At 41.7% G+C, this 20248-nt stretch overlaps 1 protein-coding gene across 1 annotated transcript in view; it reads right to left on the reverse strand.

The window, feature by feature from the left end:
• NOSTRIN (nitric oxide synthase trafficking) overlaps window positions 1-7313 on the reverse strand; it is a 55988-nt gene extending 48675 nt beyond the window's left edge. The window contains exon 1 of the mRNA XM_025851550.2: window positions 7144-7313. Coding sequence (XP_025707335.1) covers window positions 7144-7170 — 27 coding nt within the window. The 5' untranslated portion in view covers window positions 7171-7313. The remainder of the gene's footprint in view (window positions 1-7143) is intronic.
• Window positions 7314-20248: the final 12935 nt, after the last annotated feature.

The raw sequence follows: 20248 nt of genomic DNA on the forward strand, positions 1-20248 counted from the left end.
AAAGAAAGAAAGAAAGAAAGAAAGAAAGAAAGAAAGAAAGAAAGAAAAAATGATGGGTGATGCCATAAGGTGATCTTGAGGATGACACCATGTGCTAAAATGGTAGAGCAGAAAGAGAAAAAGAGCCTGGGTTCCCGAAGGGGACCACACATGCCCTCAGCGCTCTACTTTTGGACTTACTTTCTGTGTGAGAGAAATACAATAATAGGGGTTTTTAAAAGCCACTCTTATTTTAAAATGTGCAGCTGAGGGTGCCTGAGTGGCTTAGTTGGTTAAGCGTCTGCCTTCAGCTCAGGTCATGATCCCAGGGCCCTGGATTGAGTCTCACATTGGAGCAAGGAGCCTTCTTCTCCCTCTGCCTCTCTCTCTCTCTCTCTCTCTCTCTCTCATGAATAAAGAAATAAAATCTTAAAAAAAAATAAAATGTGCAGCTGAACATAGCTCTAACTCATACACAGTCTTTTAACTTTTTATTTTAAATTACGAAACATTTTTGTTTCATAAAATAATAATGATACAGATAATAATAATGACACCCATTATGAACTCACTTCCTAAGTTATAGAGATATTTAACATTTTGCTTCTGCTTTCTCTTTAACCAACTGTTTTTTCCTTTTCATAATTTCTTTGGCTATACTTGGACATTTATTCGTCCATATGAAGATTTATCTAATTACATTTTTTAAATCCCTGTTGGGATCCTAATTGGAATTGCATTATATATATATCAATTTGGGGAAATTGACTTTTTTATGGTATTTAGACTTCCCATCCAAGGACATAGTAAGTCTTTTCATGTGTTCATCTTATTTTATGTTCAATAAAATTTTATGATTTTCTTTATAAGTCTTGTAGCTTTCCTATTTGATTTATTTAGAAATATTTCACAGTATTAAACTGTGAGTTTTTTTATGTAATGTCCTATCTGCTTTGCTCTCCAGCCTACAGCAAAGCAGAAACAAAGACCCAACAAGAACACCAGGGGGCCATGCACAAGAGAGAAAGATCCCAGTGCACGCTCGCAGGGTGAGTTCTCCTGCTCTGAAGCACTATGAGGCTGGGGCTGGGAGAAGACAAAGCAGAGACATGGATTAGAGGATTTTGGAGGCTTCAGACTGGGAATGAGAAGAACCATTAGCAGAGCCAGGAGTGTAGGGAAGGGACTGTGAGCTGAGCTGTCCTAGGGGATGGGCCCACACCAGCCCCATCACCTGAGGAGTCTGCGTCCAACAGTCCTGGGAGAGAACAGGGTTCCTCAGACCCCATGCGTGAGGATGGGGGCTTGGAAGGGAAATCTTGCCCCTAACCAAGGTGGAAATGAGAAGAACCAGGAGAGAATTTTTCTGTTTATCAGGCCATCAAACCTCTCCAAGACATGTTTTTAAAATACTATCTCCAGGGGACTAGTTCTAGGAGGCCAGACAGCCCTGAAAGTTTTTAAGCCATTGATTCAAAATTTAGTTGTTTTGGGGGGCGTTGAAGATCCTGTGAGAAAGTGGGGAGTCCCTGTCTTTCCCAAGTTCAAACTTAACTGTTTAAAGCAAAGCACAGCTTATGCTTCAGATGATCCTGGCCTGCCGATTTTAGATTTCAGAAGATGATTTCCTGTTATTTAACAGACTGGTACTTCCTAACGCTTTCATATCATGGCACACCTAAGAAATGATATTTGGGGGCACATGGGTGGCTCAGTCGGTTAAGCATCTGACTCTTGGTTTCGGCTCAGGTTGTGATCTCAGGGTCCTAGGATCGAGCCCTGCATTGGGCTCCCTGCTCCGCGTGGAGTCTGCTTAAGACCCTCACTTCCTCTCCCTCTGCCCCTCCCCCCTGTGCTCTGTCTCTCTCTCTCTCAAATAAATAAATCTTAAAAAAAATAATAAATTAAATAATAAAAAAAGAAAATGATATTTGTACTGGGACAGTGTGTGGTAAATGGACAAACTTGTTCAGGGCAGAGGAAACTGGCCTGGGAGCTCTTCCACCCCCCCGCCCCAGCCACATCCTGCCAATTTGAAGATTGTCAAGATTCGTGTCTCAGGTACACCTATAACCCATTCACCAAATTCCAGGATGCCCAGGCACACGCTAGTCCAGAAGCTTCTCACTACATTATGTTGTTGTTAAGTTCATGATCAGGATGACAGCAGGATGTTCTTATTAGAGCAATGGAGAGAATCTTTATCTTTGACCCCATATGCAATGTACCGGACACTCCCCAACAAACCCTGATCTCCCCTGAGATAAAGGTGACATAGATAAATAAAAGAGTTGCTAAGAATACTTCCATTAGTGCAGCACAAGCCCTTCTTTAGAAACAGTGATTCTGTACCTTTCATCATGTACCATCTACTCAGACTTAAAGACAAAATCTGTGAAAAGCAGACTTGCATAAATCTCAAAGCAGAACCCAGGACCATCTTGTCCTGTGTGTATGAGATCAGAAAATCTTGGAACACGTGTACTTTAAGGTGATGAGATCTCTTGACCTTGGCTTTGGCTCTCCCTTTGCTATCTTACCTCTCCTTCCAAACCCACTCTCATCCACCAGAGAGGCCACTGAAGGGATTCCATGGAGCACAGCTTGAAAACCACTAAAGTCTAGTCCCTTTATTTTATAGGTAAGCGCCAAAGAGCTGAGAATAACTTCATTAGTTAGGGGCAGATCCGTGATTAGAAATATTAGGGGAGCCGATCAATTAGAGAAACCATCAGAAATAAATATATTTATAAATAGCTGATCAGGATAATTGCACTAAGTTTACACGGAGTAATAGTTACCTTTAAGTATTATGATCAGTACAAATGGCTTCCTAATATCAACCAGCACAAGAAGTGTTTTCTCTAGTCAAAATCATATGGAAGGTAAATTTTTGGTGTTCTTTCCCCACCCATTGAATTTTCAAATACCCCACCCCTACCAAATATTCATTCCACGAAAAGACCATACTATTGATCTTACATATCCATAGGAATTTTTATTAATATGCTGTCTCTCCCCGGGCTTATTAATTAATAGGAAAAAAGTTATGTATTTTTTTCCCTGATAAAGGGAGTTTAGGCAAGTGGTGGAATATTTGGGACATTTCTGAGCCCCTAGAAAAACTCTTCACCAAGAAAACTGGTACACACAGGCATTTCCCATTCAGTCTTCAAAAAAATATTTCTGCCCAGCATTTGTAAGCAAATTCTTTTGTATAAATGTTGTCATCACCAAAAATGGAGGAATCAAAGTAATGGGCACATGGAATAATTAGATAACTTCTAAACAATATAAAATGCACTGTATCAACCCTGGACTAACTGTTCTTTCTGATTTTCCACAATTTGAATGATTAAGGTTAAATTCAGTTATTCCCAAAAAGTCCATTTCTATTCTAAATGGCGTATGGCAAGTTTTTGGACAGTGATATCCTCATAGTATTAAATAAACCATGATATTCCACTTATATTTAATCAAATAAGCTTTTGTTTGATGCCTTTCATATGACAGGCACTGTGCTATGATTTCATGTGAATCTTGATTCACGGGGATAGTATTTCAAACCACTGCTCTTTTAACTAAGGGATTATCTAGGTAAGATCTGGAATCCCTATGGCAAACCATCATAAGTTATGAGATATAGAACATTAAAGAACATAGTCTACTCCATCCTCTCCTCTTACTTTACAAGAGGAAACAGGCCCGTGAGATGTGGATGGCATATCACATTATCTCAGGGATGCTGTGGGCCACAGGACATCTATGTGGTCAGACCCAATCTGCCTCCTTATCTCTGCAAAGAACCCGAATCCCTCAGAAGCCATGGACCATTGTAACGTTATCTTCTATCTTCATGCAAGTGAGCATCCCATGGCCCAGGCTGAGCCACTGAGATGGGAAGCCCAGATTGGCACGTGAGCCAGGTTAAAGGAGCCGTCCCACAACCTGGCGGGTTACTGCTTCCTTAGCTGATAATGTTAAGGGAAGGGACAGACTGTGTGGAGCCCAAAATGCCTGCTTTGGCAGGTCCCTACCTGGATACCGTACAAGTGAGTAAAAACATAAACTTGGTTACAGCTTGTTATTTGCCCATGATTTCTGTGGCATTATTTCATAGGAAGGTGCTGCTTTTGAAGAAAAATGACTAGAGTATTTCACTTGGAGATAATTCGATTCCTGTCCATTTCCTTGCACCTGGATTTGAAAATTATTTCACTTAGCATTTTTCTTTTTTCTTTTTTTTTGTAGGTATAGAAGCTAAACTCAGAGGCATCAAGACATTAAGGCCCAGAGCCAATTCTGTTCCTTTTCAAAAACAGAACTTTAAAAATCTTCCTCAAATAAGTTCTGACACTCTTAAGATTAGTTAAAAGCCTACACAACATTTAGGCAATATTTGTGCTACCCTGGAGACTAATAATTTGAGCATAGACACTGACCAGGCTGTTTGATGTGGAATAGCCCAGCTATTAGCCTATCTTGGTCACTGGAGCATGAACTGAAAAAGAGATTTTAAAATATTTTTTTGTATTATGGTTCCTTTGGCTGTGTTGTGAAATCTATATTTTACTCAGAATATTTTTAAATGCATTAGATAAAATAACATAGGATTGCAAAAGAAACATTATATTGATATATATTTATGAAAACATTTAAAAATTATGTGTGCTTTTAAATTAACATACTAAATAACAAGTCTTAAGAATAACCCAAATTTCTAAATCACACGGAATGTAAACAATGTTTCTAGATAATTGCAACCACTATAATATTATATAAAAATGTCTGTGATTTTTTTTTTTTGGTTACAAATCACAGACACTGTGGTAGTACTGAAGTTTGTTGCTTATATTCAGAATTGAAGTAAATTCTAAAGGGTTTTTTTTTTATTTGAGAGAGAGAGAGAGAGAGAAAGCACACATGAGCATGAGGCAGGGGCATGAGGGGGGCTACTGAGTAGGGAGCTGGACACCCAGCACGGGGCTCGATCCCAGGACCCCGGGATCATGACCTGAGCCAAAGGCAGATGCTTAACAGACTGAATCACCCAGGCACCTCTGAAGTAAATTCTAAATTTCAGTTAGAAATTAGTAGAAACAAAGAGGCACATTTTTCCCATTGAATTTCATGTAACCACTGATTTTCATACATGGATCCACTGGGGCAGACCAGCTTAAAAACTAGGTAAGCTAAGGCTTTATGAATTAATTGTGTTCCATGCAACCCTAAGGACAGAATGAGACGTTTTGCAGGTGGTTAAACTTTGGGTTCTGTTTGGTTTCCTCACAAAACCATGCCCGTGTTTCAGGAAGCATTCATCGGCAGTCCATCCCTTTGTTTTATTCTGCTGCCCAACTGCAGCTTCACCTTCACACAACATTATTCCCCAAGCACAAACTAGAACTGTGCCAGGAAATCAACGTGAACCCTTGAAAATGAAACAGTTGCCAATAAATAAAGATTCCATGACTTTAGAGGATTTGGGAAACCTGGCTGAAGGGATATCCGCCTCTTCTTGACTCCCAGACTACCTTTGATGGCACCCGGCCCAGAGAGATAACCTTCAAGTTGTGGACAAGGATGGGAGTCCCTGGGGACGTAGCTCAGCAGAGGGAGAAGAACCTCTCAGCACCTTAAGGAGGGAGCATGAGGCTGACCCACACATGTGGTGACGGGTTCTCTTGGGGGGCTGCTTAGAAGGAAACATGTCTCCCAGATCCTGATCTGAAGGCAGCCTTTGAAAAGGACATTAGGCGATTAGTGCGCGTTCATGTTATTGTTGCGTCAAATTAACTTGGTCCCAGTTTCTCTCTCTTCTATCTCCTCTTCACGTGGTCATGACTTTCTTCTTTGGTGACTGTTAAGGTCAAGTTTTTGCCTCCACTTACCCCATCCCTGTCTCACTCAACCACCCCTATGCAAAAACGTCATCAGAGTATATCAGTGGGAAGAAAGGAGAGGGGTTAACATTTGGTTAGGGAGCAGATGCAGAGAGAGAAAAATAAACAGCAAATACATGAACAAAAAATTATCTGTGCTTACCAATAGAGAGAAGATCGGGGTGGAGGAAATTAAAGGGGAGAATTTTCCATCTTAGAATCTATATACGACTATATTGTTGGAATTCGTTTTTACATTAGACACATATTTACTTTTGTATTTAAAAAAGTAAAAGCAGACAGAACCTGCTATTACATGGTCATTATTAATGTTATTAGCCATTACAACTTCATCTCATTAAGCCCGTCTGATTCATGAACTCGTTTTGTGGGGTCGCATTTACAGCTCCACCTTCTCTAAACCTGTGCTTTGTCCAATGTATAAACACAAATGAAACCAGTTGCTCTTCTTCTTTATGGCTTTATTGCAGCCCTCATTTATCTGCTTCTCCCCAGTTGGTAATTGTTGGGGTTTTTTGGATAAAATACTTGAGGGATGAATGCAACCCTTTGCTTCTGATGTCACCGATCTTAGTTTTTTGCCACCCTTTATTGAGCTAACACCCCGATGATTCTTGATTATTTTACATCCAGAGTATATATGCCCCTACGTGCCTTATTTTAATTGCTCCTTATTTCCTAAATTTCATCTCTACTATTGCTGTCAACAACCACACACCATCTTTGGACTTTTGACCCATCTTCTTTTTTTGAGAACACTCCCAGGACTAAACAAACATGTTGGTGGACCAGTGTGAGAACCATGGGAGGCTGGGCAGGGTGGGGGGCCCGTCCTTCCACTTACAGGCCTTACAATTCTGGACTTTACATGATATGGGGAAATATGCCCAAATCTTCCACCCTAACTTCATTCTCAGAGCCTCAAATTGGCTGCAGATTCGGAGTGTTTGTGTAGCCACTCTACACACCATGTTGGCACCCATCGGCGCAGATCTTAAGAATGTTTTCCAAACAGCCGCCATCTGCAAGCAAATATGATGCTATACCCCCTTGAAGTTTTTCCAACAATATGAGAATAAAAGATGACAATTAACCTGCCCTGTCATTTGCTAGAAAGGGTTGTTTTAAATCGAACCAAAGAAAAACCACAAGATTTTTGAATCACGGCCAATATCTAAACATATTTGTCTTCCGAACGTCTCAAATTTCTTAAGTTAAAACCCATTAGTAGTATCTAAACTCACCACACTGAGCTACTCACCGAGCAATCTGTCAGTGGGTCCTTCATATTGGAATTGTTTTCCTTCGGTCCTTTTACCTACGCTCCAGTGTTCAGCGTTTAAGAAACTACAATCAAGGCTGGGTGTGTCCTGGACTTCCCGTATTCAAAGGGCCTCGAGTACGTCAGTCCTGGTCAAACACCCCGAGGAGGAAGTCCCAGCCCGGCACTTTCATCCCGTTTGTTTCCTGAAAAAGCAAAGAGCTGCTCTGGGTCAAGAGAGCTGGACTGAGCTGTTGAGAATGACTTCTGTGAATATTTAGAGGGCAGAATACTGAGTCCTAAATTGCCTGACCTTGCTAGAAGGCCCAGAAGCCGTCAAGTGTCCCAGTAATTTGGGTGTTCAGGGTTGATATGGAGGATGCATAATCTCCTGGCCTGCTGTATTTATCACGTTTTAAAATTTTCTTTATTTTATGACGTTTTGGCATGTTGGGGCCTTTCAGGCCTGAGGCGGACTGCCCCTCCTAGGGTTAGCTAATTCTTGGAGATAGCAAACAATTTGCCTGTGAGTGTGACTTTGATATGCAAACTGACCAATCCTGAGCTCAGAACCCCAACCACCTCTTTATCTAACACACACACCGAGTCACTATTCCCCTGTCCCAAATCACCCCAGGGCCAGGTACCAAACAATTGGGACCACACCCACAGAACTATAACTATGCTGGGAAAATGTCTAGAAAAGTCTCTCGGGGAGCAGGGCACACATTAACCACATCACAGGGCCAAACTCAACCCAACCCTCACTCTCAGCCCAAGAGGCTAAACTCTGAAGTTAAGAATTTTCCTATGTTCACCCTCCCTTTTTTGTTTATTATTACTCAAAAGGGTAAACAGAACTAGAAATCAACTATCAGCAACTTACCATTTATTGCTTTCTCTGCACCCAGTTGTCAGTCCTTAGGTTTTCAGCTAATGGCCTGTTGCCTTGTGGTGGCCGTTTGCGGGGCTGCAGGCAGCTTTGGTATGACTGGCAAGGCCCCAGTCTGAGAGGAGAGCCCACTGGCACACTTCAGAGCCGCCGAGGGTGCTGCCCTGGTATTCATCTGCCCTAGGTATGCAGGGAAAAGTCCCTAGAAATAAGGAATGAAGAGGAAGGGGATACTGAGGGAAGAGAAGCTGCCTTGCAATCAGATGGAGAAGAGCAGTCCATAGTCAGGGATCACTATACACACTTAACAGTGCTCTCCTCTTAGCATCACCCAAGGAACTTGATCACTGGAGGTTCCAACATTGAGCAGTAGCAACTAAGGACTAGAATTACATATGGCAACTCGGCATTCTGAAAGAAGTGTAGAGACAGGTTATAAACTGAAGTTAATATGTCATTCAGATTCCCATTGGAGGGCTTCCCTGCCATCACAGATTGTAGATCAACTGGGCTGGATGGAGCCTTGGTTTAAAGGGCCTGGGGCAGCTCAGTGTCTTCCTTCTGATTCTGGAAGCTCTTGGTCTCATTTCAGCTCCAACTCAGTTCAAAATGGGGAGATTGGCCTCCCTTGCTGGTTTGCACAGGAAATGCCATCACACCACACTTACTGGGATCTTTGTGGCCCTATGGAAGATTGGTAAGGTGTAGCAGCACCCATACTCCTCATGTGTGTCTCTCCCAGCAGGCTGACTAGCTTTCCCTTAGGCTTCCTGATATCTGCTAAACTAAAATACCCCCTTCTGGCTGCAGTATCCTTATCACAGACTGTTGTAAGGGCAGCAGGGTATCCAGGCTGAATCTGGACTGAGAATTAGAGTTTGGCTATTTGTTGAGCTTTTCAGAGGGGTTTGAATCTGAAAAACAAACAAACAAACATATACATATATATATATATATATATATATACACACACACACACATTGGAGATCCGAAAAAGGGTTGTATCAGTTATCCATTGTCAAAATGATGCTCAAACAGAAAACCCAGTGGCTTCAAATGGCACAGACCGTCTTTAGTTCACAAGTCTGTGGTTTAGCTGGGTGGTACTTCTGGTCTCCCTGGCATTCCTCATGTGAAAGCAGGTCATCTACACACGCTGCTGATCTTGGCTGGGCTTGGTGGCACAGCTCTTCTGGGTTCTGCTGGGCAGGTGGTTGGCTGTGGGCTGAGGTGATTTTTCTTTAGCCAGTAGTCGAACCTGGGCTGTTCACAGGGCCTGGTGAGGAGATGAGAGTAAGTAGTAGCACCCAAGTCCTCTTGAGGGGCAGGCTTGGAATTGACACACCATCATATCAGCCATATTCGGCTGGCCAAAGCCCAGTTACAGGCTAGCCCAGATTCATGGAGGTGGGGGAGATTCCACGCAAAAGGCAGGGAGTCGGGATTAGTTTTATATTAAATTCACTACAGTGGTCAGGCAATATTTGTTCTTGAATGACTAAAAAGATAAAACAGAAAAGACAATGGAGGGCATGGCTGATACTCTTCAACCTCTCCCTTTCCCTAATTCAGCCTCAGGCACATTTTTGGAACTCCAGCAGAGACTGAGTTTATGGGAGAAATAAAGAGTTAATTCTCTAACGACTCTCTGGACACAGAATTGAGAATCATTCTTCCTTCTGACCCAAAGAACACAGCAAATCACACTTACCCTGGGGTGGCAGGTGGGGGAGGAGCAAGTAGCCAAGCAGGTTCTCTAGAGTGTCTCCAGCACCGGAGGCTGTGACCGGTGAGGCACCTGGGGGTTGAGTACATTTGTCCTTGCACCTCTGAGAATCCCCTGGCCCCTGACTCCCAGAAATGGTCCAGGGCGACTGGGAGGAAGGAGCTGAGTTCCTGTGCGAGCATAAGGGAGAAGAGCCTTGTAGTTTTGGAATTAATATTATGGGGAAGGAGGAATTCCTGCCCCCGTCAAGGTCCTTCTAGCTGCACTAAGAGTCAAATTGACATGAGACAAATTCACAGGAGAAAATCAAATTTAATACTAGCATATGGACAGGAAACCCACATAGACGGGAAATTCCAAAGACAGTCATGAGGTATACATATCATTCTGAACTAAGAAGAAGGGGGTAGGGGCTGGGTCTTCAAAGGGAAGGAATGCAATCTTCAGGAAGAATTAAAAAAGAGTAAATGTTTGGTAAATCAGTGTTTGCCGGGCCACTCAGAAATGGTGGGACAAAGAGAAGACTTTGAACAAACAGGACCTATTAGGTTCCTCCCTGTCTACCATCCCTACCATCCGTAATATAGTTATCTATGGTGATAGCTCTCGTCCTGGAGCAACTCCTCTATCTAAATTCTTTTAGGCAATTGTGGGGGAAGGTAAAGAGCTTTTCCAGAATCTGCTGGATTTTGATTACTTTTTAACTCAAAATCATCTTCATATCAAGTGGCCCATCTTGGGGCGGCCTGTCCTTGGCTCCCATCGATATTAACATAACTCAGGTAAATGAGAACTATATATAAAGTGAAGCATCTCACAGAAGGTACACTAAAATATTTGGTTCCCAAGGCATCCTTTTGAGTTCTTTGTCCTCAGGTTTGTCTCTGGCTTACACACATTCTCTGGCTTCTTTCCAGCCCAGGCCTCCAGCTTGACTCATTGACTGACATCTCAGATGCCAATCTTCCTGCTTCTTTTCCCCGTCTATGCTTAGCATTCACATTCCTGGCATGGCATCTCTGCAGAAAGAAAACTTGCAGTGGACTCCCTTGGGTCTAGCCTGGAAGCCACTTCACTGTATTCTACTCAACCCATTTAGCGCTGCCTCCAAGAGGTGTTAACAACATAGTAACATTTGTTAAGTGCTTATAAGCAGTTGTTGGGTACTGATAATTCAGAAAGAAACAGGAGCTCAAATGTAATAGAGGTTAAGGGCAATTCATAACTTGCCTTGGAAGTTTCTTTAGAAGCCAAAGCATGTAAAAAATTGGAAATGGCACAAACATCCATCAAAAGGGACCTGTGCAGCCACTGTGGTAAAAAGTACAGGGTTCCTCAAAAAATGAAAAATAGAAATACCATATGATCCAGTTATTACTAGCTATTTACCCAAACCAAAACACTAATTCAAAAAAGATATATGCACCCCTCTGCTTATTATAGCATTATTTACAATGGCCAAGATATGGAAGCAACCCGTGTCCATCAATAGATGAATGGATAAAGAAGATGTGGTATGCCTACACACACACACACACACACACACACACACACACACACTGGAATATTACTCAGCCATAAAAAAAGAATGATATCTTGCCATTTGCAATAATATGGATGGACCTAGAGGGTATATGCTAAATGAAATAAGTCAGGTAGAGAAAGACAAATACTATATGATTTCACTTATATGTGGAATCTAAAAGACAAGATAAATGAATGAACAAACAAAAGGCAGAAGCAGACCCATAAATACAGAGAACAAACTGATGACTGCCAGAGGAGAGAAGTGTAGGGAGGTGGGCAAAGTGGGTGAAGGGGAGTGGGAGGTACAGGCTTCCAGTTATGGAATGAATAAGTCACAAGAATTAAAGGCACAGCACAGGGAATATCGTCAATAGTACCTAATAACATTGTATGGTGACAGCTGATAGCTACACTTGTGGGGAGCATGGCATATCATATAAACTTGTTGAATCACTATGTTGTACACCTGAAACTAATGTAACATTGTGTGTCGACTGTACTTCAATAAAAAATTAATTAAACAATATCACAACCCGGCTAAATACTTTATGGTAATATGAGCTCACAGAGGACTTACCATCTGTCAGGTGCTATGCTAACTGCTTTACAATACTAACTTATTTAATCACCATGACAACAATTTGAGATATGTCTGTATTGTTTTCGTCTTTCTACTACACATAGGGACACTGAGGCACAGATGTCACCAGCTAAACCCCAAGACCTGACCTTACTGCTCACCCGCTGTACCCACCCACCTTGGTCTTTTCCTTAAACTTCTCTCCAGCTTATCTCTTAACTCAGGCAAAGGACCCTACAGGCATAACATAACATAAGGGAAACTGAAACTACCTCTCAAGCAATAACGACTGTCCAGAGGAAGAGCTCTAGCGGCCCAGACCACCCGGATCAGTTGGAACTAAACCCCTGTTTCGCACCTGTGCAGATGGACCGTGGAGTGACCACTGGGATGACCAACAGTTACTTTTATCTTATTATTATACTGAAATCTCTGCCCAAGGAGGAGCACAAGCCTCATTTATATAACATACAGTGTTTCCTTAAGGCGCATGTGCAACCTTATGCCTGCCTTTACATAGGAAGCCATTCACTCTTGCTTGGGGAGTCATGGCTTTGGAATTATACACCATGATCTCCTTATTTGCTGCAAATAAAGTTTCCTTTGTGTCACAACTCACCTGGTGTAGTTTCTGTCTATGACTCACCAAGGAGAGAACTCACTTTGGTTACAAGGGTGGTTAAATGACTTACCCAAGGTCATGCAGTTAGTAGTGGTATGGCTGGGATTCATCTGACACTAACCCTTCTATGTTGTTGTTTTTTTTAAATGAATGGTGATAGATGTAGATGATCTTTTTTTTTTTTAAAGATTTTATTTATTTGTTTGAGAGAGAGAATGAGATAGAGAGAGAGAGAGCATGGGGGGGGGTAGGTTCAGAGGGAGAAGCAGACTCCCCGCTGAGCGGGGAGCCCGATGCTGGACTCAATCCCGGGACTCCAGGATCATGACCTGAACCGAAGGCAGTCGCTTAACTGACTGAGCCACCCAGGCGCCCCAACCCCTCTATGTTTAATTACTACACTATACTGCTGGTCAACCCAAACAATGGGATACAAAATATCCAAGAACTGAGGATAGAGTATAAAATATTTAGTTATATGTACTGACTTAGAAACAGGCTGCAAAAGAATAAGAATGGTTCTAGTTTGGTACATACATAAGAAAGATCTAGACACACATACAGACAGACAACAGCATATCCCTGAGAGTTGAGACTACGGAAGCCCCTACTTGGCACACATTCCTGGATAATATCCACATTTGAGCCAAACATACATGGCTTTAGAAACAAAATAAGAAAGAATAACAGTTATGCTGACTCTAATTTTTAAAAAGGAAAGACTGATAAGTGGAATGATGTCAGTGAGCCTTGTTAGTTCATACCCCCAGACTTCGCACAATGTGGGTTCCTTCCACCTTTATGTTGGCCTAGCAGACTTTGATTTCTCTCCAAAGCCCAGCTAGTGTCATTTGCCCCAGACACAATTCACTCTTGTCTTTGTATACCATTACCCATCGCACATATCTCTTTTGATTCATTTATCCCATTGTATCGAAATTACTGCCTTAAAATGTTCTGCCTCCTACATTCCTCAGCCAGCTCTTTGTAACAAAGTGCCTGGAGCAAGGAAATGTTCAATAAATACTTGTTTTATATCACTGGATTCCATACTGAGAAAGTGACCTCATGAGCTAGTTCCTTTCCACTGACAAGACGGGCAACGTTGTTTATGGGCAGACCTATATCTTCAGTTCTCAGGAAGCAGAGTTCAAAACATTGAGGGTGAAGATAAGTGTGACCTTCTGGGCAGGAACTCTAAAATGGGAAACGGCCCAAATGCACTTGGGACTCTCTGACACTCTTATTAAAAAAACGGCCTTGACAAACAGGAAACTGAGAAGGAATCAAAAAAATCCCCAGGGGCCATTTAGAGAAATTGCTTGGAGATCTGTTGGTTAAAAAGATAGAGATGAGATAAGAATCTTGGGACCAAAGATAAAATCAAAGAGTGGCCTAATGCTAAGAATACATTTGAGAAAGCTGGAGTCTAAAATGAGCTAAGTTTTGCAAACTTTGCTGAACATGTCTAAGAGAATTTTCCGTTTCCCCAGCAAGAGGAATGTAAAGGGACAGCCCCGGGCTTGGGGCAGCTGGCTTGTGTCCCTGATGACAGAGTGAGCAGGAAGGCTGAGCCATGCTGCCTGGTTCCCGGGCTCAGCGGGTCAGACAGAGGGGCTGGCCGGCGGCTCACCACATCTTAATAGCACCTTGACATTTCTTCCCAGGGCCACCCCATTCCTGAGTCCTGGATGAAGCCGCCTCCTTAGCTTGTTCGAGCTGAGAGAGGACGGTACCGTCTCTGCTGCCCCATCAGTCATGCGAGTACAGACGTGACATCACTGCAGCCCATCACCCCCAGACAAGAGCGTAGAGGCGATCTCATTCTGACTAAATTGCTTTTTATTTTTAGTCTCTGGTTGCTACAGTGATTAGTTTGCTTCATTTCCATATCTTCCCAAAGCGGAAAAATACATTTCTAAAGCCTTGCCTTAATGCATACATTCAAAAAAATAATAATAATAACTTTGTCCAAACCCTCAGTTTGGAAAAAAAAATCCGTCTAATTTAGAAGGGCTAATGAGTGTTTTACACTGTAACAGGAGCAGGGATGCACGCGGGGATACTGTTATTTTTAACAGCCAGCCTAAATTGTATCATCTGAGGCAACTTTTATGCTCAGTTTGTATTAATTATATTGTGGTTTTAAAAATTGCACAAAATAAGCTTTTTACCAATTTCCGCTTCATAAAAAATACCTACTTTTTAAATCAAAGTCCAAATGGTCATAACTAACTTTATAAACACAAACTAGCCTTGCATTCAGTGTGCTCAGGTGAATTGCCACCATGCATGTTCAAGTGTCATACATATTAATTTAAAATCTCCAGGTGTTAATAGAGAATAAAGATGAAATTAAATAGATTAAATTGCCTAAAACAAATTAGCATATGTTTACCTTTCCCTCATAAGCCATAGGAAACGAAGTCTAATGGACAACTAATTAATAATCAAGCTATCCTACAGCCATGATCGATGGCTTTAATTTTTTAAAAAAAAGCATAAGAAGAATATTTTACAAATGCAGATTCATCCAAACGACATTATATCTTCATTTGATCACCTATGTTAATATTCATGTGCTATTACTTACATTTTTCTAAGCTCATCTAGGACCAGTCTTACAGATTTCAATTAATATGCACACCAGAATGTCCGGGAAAGAACTGCTTTAGTCTCCTGGGCAAAATAAGAGTTTGGCAGCTTTGCATATGTAAATAAAATACCACCTGCGGGATTTACCTGCCTTTTCCACCTTGGTTATATATCCATGTTATAAATCATCAATTTATAGTTATTTCCTATAAATCACTGCCAGGTTATAAAGATAGACTCTCAGAAAGAAAACAAAAGCTCTCCAAATGGTTATTTTTTTGCGGTTCCTTCTATACCAGCAGCTGAGGCACTGCAGATGGGCATGGAGACGAGAGGGAGGTTTCCACGTTTGGAATTTTATATGATGTGCTTGCATTACCTATTCAAAAGTATAAACAAATGTATTTGGTAAAGCCATCGCATACCTCCGGGACTGAGGGCACACAGTGTTTGAAGCACGTTTACTCAGAACTTAGGTTCAGCCAACCGGTTCTGTGTACTTGCTCCAAAAACTTGCCCTGCTGTCTTCACACTCAAGTTATTTAACCCCTTAGTCAGCTTCTCCCACAACTCTTCTGAAACGGTTCTCCAGAAAATCACTATTTCTGTCATTTTGCATCTCTGTAGCATTTTATACAATTGGTAATTCATTGATGATTACTCATTCACTCACTTACTCATTCAGTGGGGTCTTTATGTAGCACCCTCTCTGATCCAGACATTATGAGGTGTACAAAGATGAATAAACTCTAATCTCTCTTTCAAGGAGCTCAGTATGATGAAGGAAGATTATATTATACCACGATAGATTATATAAAAGAGGTCTTTATAGAAATGTGATGGGAATTCCAAAAAGGTACCAGCTCAGCCCAGTTGGGGAAGGGGAGAATGTCAGAAAACACTGGTGAGAGCTGGTCACACCTGCTGAGGGGCACGTATTAATTGTCTGCGCATTAGTGTGTGTTGGTGCATTCAGGGAATTATAAATCCCACAAGAATTCCTTGAGCACACAGCATGGGGGACCTGTGCATGGGACCTTATAGTAAGTGAGGCCGAAGAGACACCAGAGACTAGACAGGGAAAGATTGGGGCGCCATGTTTTGACTTTAACCCAAAGGTAATTGGAGCCACATAGGAGTCTTTTTCCATATAGGAGACTCTTAAAAAAGACTGAGCTAAGAATCAGGAAGAGAGGGAGTCTGTTGCCAGGAACCAGGGGGGAAATGGCAAGGCCTTAACTAACAGGGAGAGAAAGAGGTAGGGTTTTAAAATGGAACCAGCAGGACTTAGTGATGGATTGGATTGGGAGTAAATACTGAGGGAGTGCGAGGCTCTAGAGCAAAGCCCAGGCTTCTGGTCTCCTGCCTAAGATCCCCTTCTCTATGGCCTCCATGGGAGGCACCAGAGGGCAGGAATCAGTAATAGTATAGGCTTTGGAGTGTGAAAAATGTGGGTTCAAAAGTAGGCTAACTATATATACATTAGTATGCTTATTTGGGGGAAATTTCTTAACCCTTTTAAGCTTCGGTTTTCTGATATGCAAACTGGAAATAATAGTATCACATACCGCATAGCAGAGTATACATAATAAATGTTCAACGAACACTAACTGTTTATTATTACTGTTATCATTTTAATTAATTTTGGCATAACAAATTGAGGCAATATTAAAGATGATTGTTTGTTACACATATAAAGCATTGACGAATACAACTAATATAATTCAAAAACTTGCAAAAACTAACATGAGTACTCACCGAACAATTTAGAATTTTTGAAGTTTTAGCTAATGCATTTTCTTCTCTCACTAAATTTCCCTTAAATAGGCCGAGGGAGGCATTTTGTGTTGTTACTTTATTGCTCTTGGAACTCAAAAATGGCATTCTCATTTTTAAAAAAGAGACCTTATTGCATCTAAGTATCTGGAAATTCTTGAGATAGTACTAGGGCTTTAAAAACAAATATATAGATTAAAAAATTATCTCAAAGTTACAGGCAAATTGCAAGTTCAGGACACAGAATTTTTTCTTTTTTTTTTTTTACATCTTAATATTTAGTGTGCATTTACTACAAACAAGGACATTCTTCAGCAAAACCACAATACAACCATCAACGGCAGGAAATTAACATTGATTTATTACCACAATCTACTCCTCAGTTCCACCAATTGTCCTAATTACGTTCTCCATGGCAACAGGATCCAATTCAGAATCCTGCGTTGCATTCAGTTGTCATGTTTCTTTAATGTCTCCTTCACTCTGGAAGTTTTCAGTCTTTGGTTGACTTTCAGGCCACTGACACATTTGAAGATTACCAGTTAATTATTTGTGGAATGCCCCTCAATCTGCATTTATCTGATATATGTATCTTCGGCAGGAATATCACAGAAGTGATGCTGCTTTCTTATATAAGAATCAATCCAGTGACTCATGATTTCATTTGTCCCATTACTGATGGCATTTACTTGATTAGGATGCTGTGTGCCAGGTTTCTTGGCTGTAAATTTACTACTTTCACCTTTGCAGTTAATAAATATTTTGTGAAGAGGGACCATGAAACTATGCAAACACCTTGTTCCTCATCAAACTTTCAGTTTATTCATTTATTAACTTATATGAACTCATGGTTTCCCTTTTTATTCAATGCATTATAATCAGTTACTCTGATTAATTTTGGTGCACAAAGAGTCTCAGATTTGGCCAGTGAGAGGCCCTGCAATGTGGTTTTGTGTCCTTATGCCATTTCCTCATCATTCTTTGAGCACCTTCTCGCTTTCTGGCTCAACAAATCCTCCCTTTCAGCCTGGGCTTTCCTGCCCTGCCCTAGATTCAGCCACTTCTTCAAGAAGACTGGTTCTTGTTAGTGGAAAATGGACTTAGGATGGATTAGAAAGCAAGACCTGGGGTACTAGTTGTGCTGGGTGGGGAGTCACTGATGGTGGGCCCTTGGTTGGACAGTTGGGAATCAACCAGATACACTCACATATACCCAGAGATATGCTTAGATTGATATCTACCTATATATTGAAAGGCATGATTTTACACGGATACTTGTAATTAATCCAATACTAAATTTATTCAGTTTTCTCCCCCTCCATACGTGTAATTCCCTTTTCTAACAGTGGGAAGCTGGCTTCAGTTATCCTTACAATATTATGTAAGGATATTGTCCCATTCCTCTGCATGCAGCCATTCCTACCACAGCCGCTCTGACTTCCCATCGAGGCCGCCCCTCCACAGGCGTGCCCTCATCGTCCTGCCCAGGCTTGATAACTGATGTCCGGCCTCCTCTGTATGGACACCCCCTGCCCCCCACACTGATTCTTCCATGCTGTACTATCTTCCTCGGCAGACACTTCCATAACCCCATGTGGCCTCCAGCACTCCACTCTGGGCCACCACATGTCCCTCACCTGGCAGAAACATCCACCCTGCTTTGTCCCAGCCAAGAGCTCTGGAACGGAACAGTTCAGGAAGAGGAGGGAAGGAAGAGAGAAAGGGAGGGTGAGCATTCTCATTAACATACTGTATTTCTTCCTATCTTTGTTATCACAGAGTTCTTTGCTGGCTTATCTTCTTGCTCTATCCCTCTAGCGTAGGCATGTCCCAAGGTTCTGTGTTAGTAGGCAGTGGAGAAATGGCCCAGAGCTCGGACCAAGTGATCTGTATTGCTGCCTATTGGGTCTGAGCCCAAGGCAAGGTTCTCCGTCTCTTTGTGCATCTATCTCTTGAACTGAACTAACGGAAGTAATAATGGTACCTAGTTACAGTCCATTTTTCCAATTTTTGGTAGACATTTCCAAATGAATGGGCTCATGAGTTCAAATTCAAAATGTAAAAATTAGCTCATTTTTCCTTCCAAAACTTCATCTTTCTGAAACTCCTATTTCTGTAAATACATACGTTAATTCTACAAGCATTTATTGAGTGCTTACTATGTAGCAAATGTGTTGGCTAAGGATCCAGATAGAAAAAGCAAGTTCTTTGCTCCCACGATGCTTACAATCAAGTGAGGGGGAGTGTGATAAGCATTCTGACGGAGTTCAATGGCTGCACCTTTTCTTCTCTAGGAAGAGCACCACATTCCAAGTGACTAAGGCTTTCTGACTAAGGAGGAGGAATCCTATGTTAATCTTGAAGGCCATATGAGAGTTAGCTCGATGGAAAAGGGGTAAAAGGGCTTCGGGGCAGAGTGAGGCTACTGTGCTGGAGATGTAACATGGCATAGCCCGTTTGAGACCACGGACTTGGGACCTGGGTCAAGAGGCGTGGGGAGGGATGAGGCTAGAGTGATGGGTATCAGCAGTCAGGCCACAGAGAGCCAGAGGCAATGCTAAGGGACTTACTCACTGGTTTGCACCATGCCCTCTGTCTCAAATGCCCTTCCTCTTTGCATTTGACTCATCCAAATTCATTCTTGGCTTTCTCCTTGAAATCTTTCTCATCTGATTCTGAAGCCATTTCTCTCTCCTCTGAACTTTTCTGTGATTATGATCCTAACAATAGATTTGATACGATGATGATGATAATAATGTCATGTCTATAGAGTAATTATCATTTTCAAAAACTGTTTGCCTTTATCATAGAGTTTGAGCCGCATAACAGAACAAGTATCATTTCTTTCAGAGCCACCTTGACCTATTAAAATAACCCCTGTTTGTGCTCAGCCTCTCTAACTAGATGGAGAGCCCCTTCAGTTCGCAGCTTTGCCTCTGGCTTATTTGTATCTCTCACAGTGCCCAACACAACGGCTTGTGGAGAGTTGTGCTCAATAGATGCATTGGCTTCATTTCAATGTGCATTTTATTGAATTCGTTAGTGCTGTGGCTCTGTGTGTCTGCTTTGGCATGGCATGCACTGTTTTATACATCCTCAGAAATGACTTACAAGTGAATAAGAAATGGCAGCGCTTGAGAGTATAGTATGTCAGAGCTCTGTTCTATACACAGTCTAGTGACTTCAACAGAGAGAAAGAACACTATTTTTAAAAACTCTAGGGACACTTTTGAGCTCATCTTTGGTGATATGGCTCCAACTGGCCTAGAGTCCTATACATTGTTTGCTGGCTGGCTGACTGGGTATTTACTAGCATCCTGGGTCAGCAAAACTAATAGGAACCAAGAGTTTAATCCTGATGAATCTAACTAACTGCAATGACTCCAA

Source organism: Callorhinus ursinus, unplaced genomic scaffold (assembly GCF_003265705.2).
Source record: "Callorhinus ursinus isolate GAN/ISIS: 27379988/994484 unplaced genomic scaffold, GSC_fseal_2.0 scaffold2, whole genome shotgun sequence".
Taxonomy (NCBI): Eukaryota; Metazoa; Chordata; class Mammalia; order Carnivora; family Otariidae; genus Callorhinus; species Callorhinus ursinus.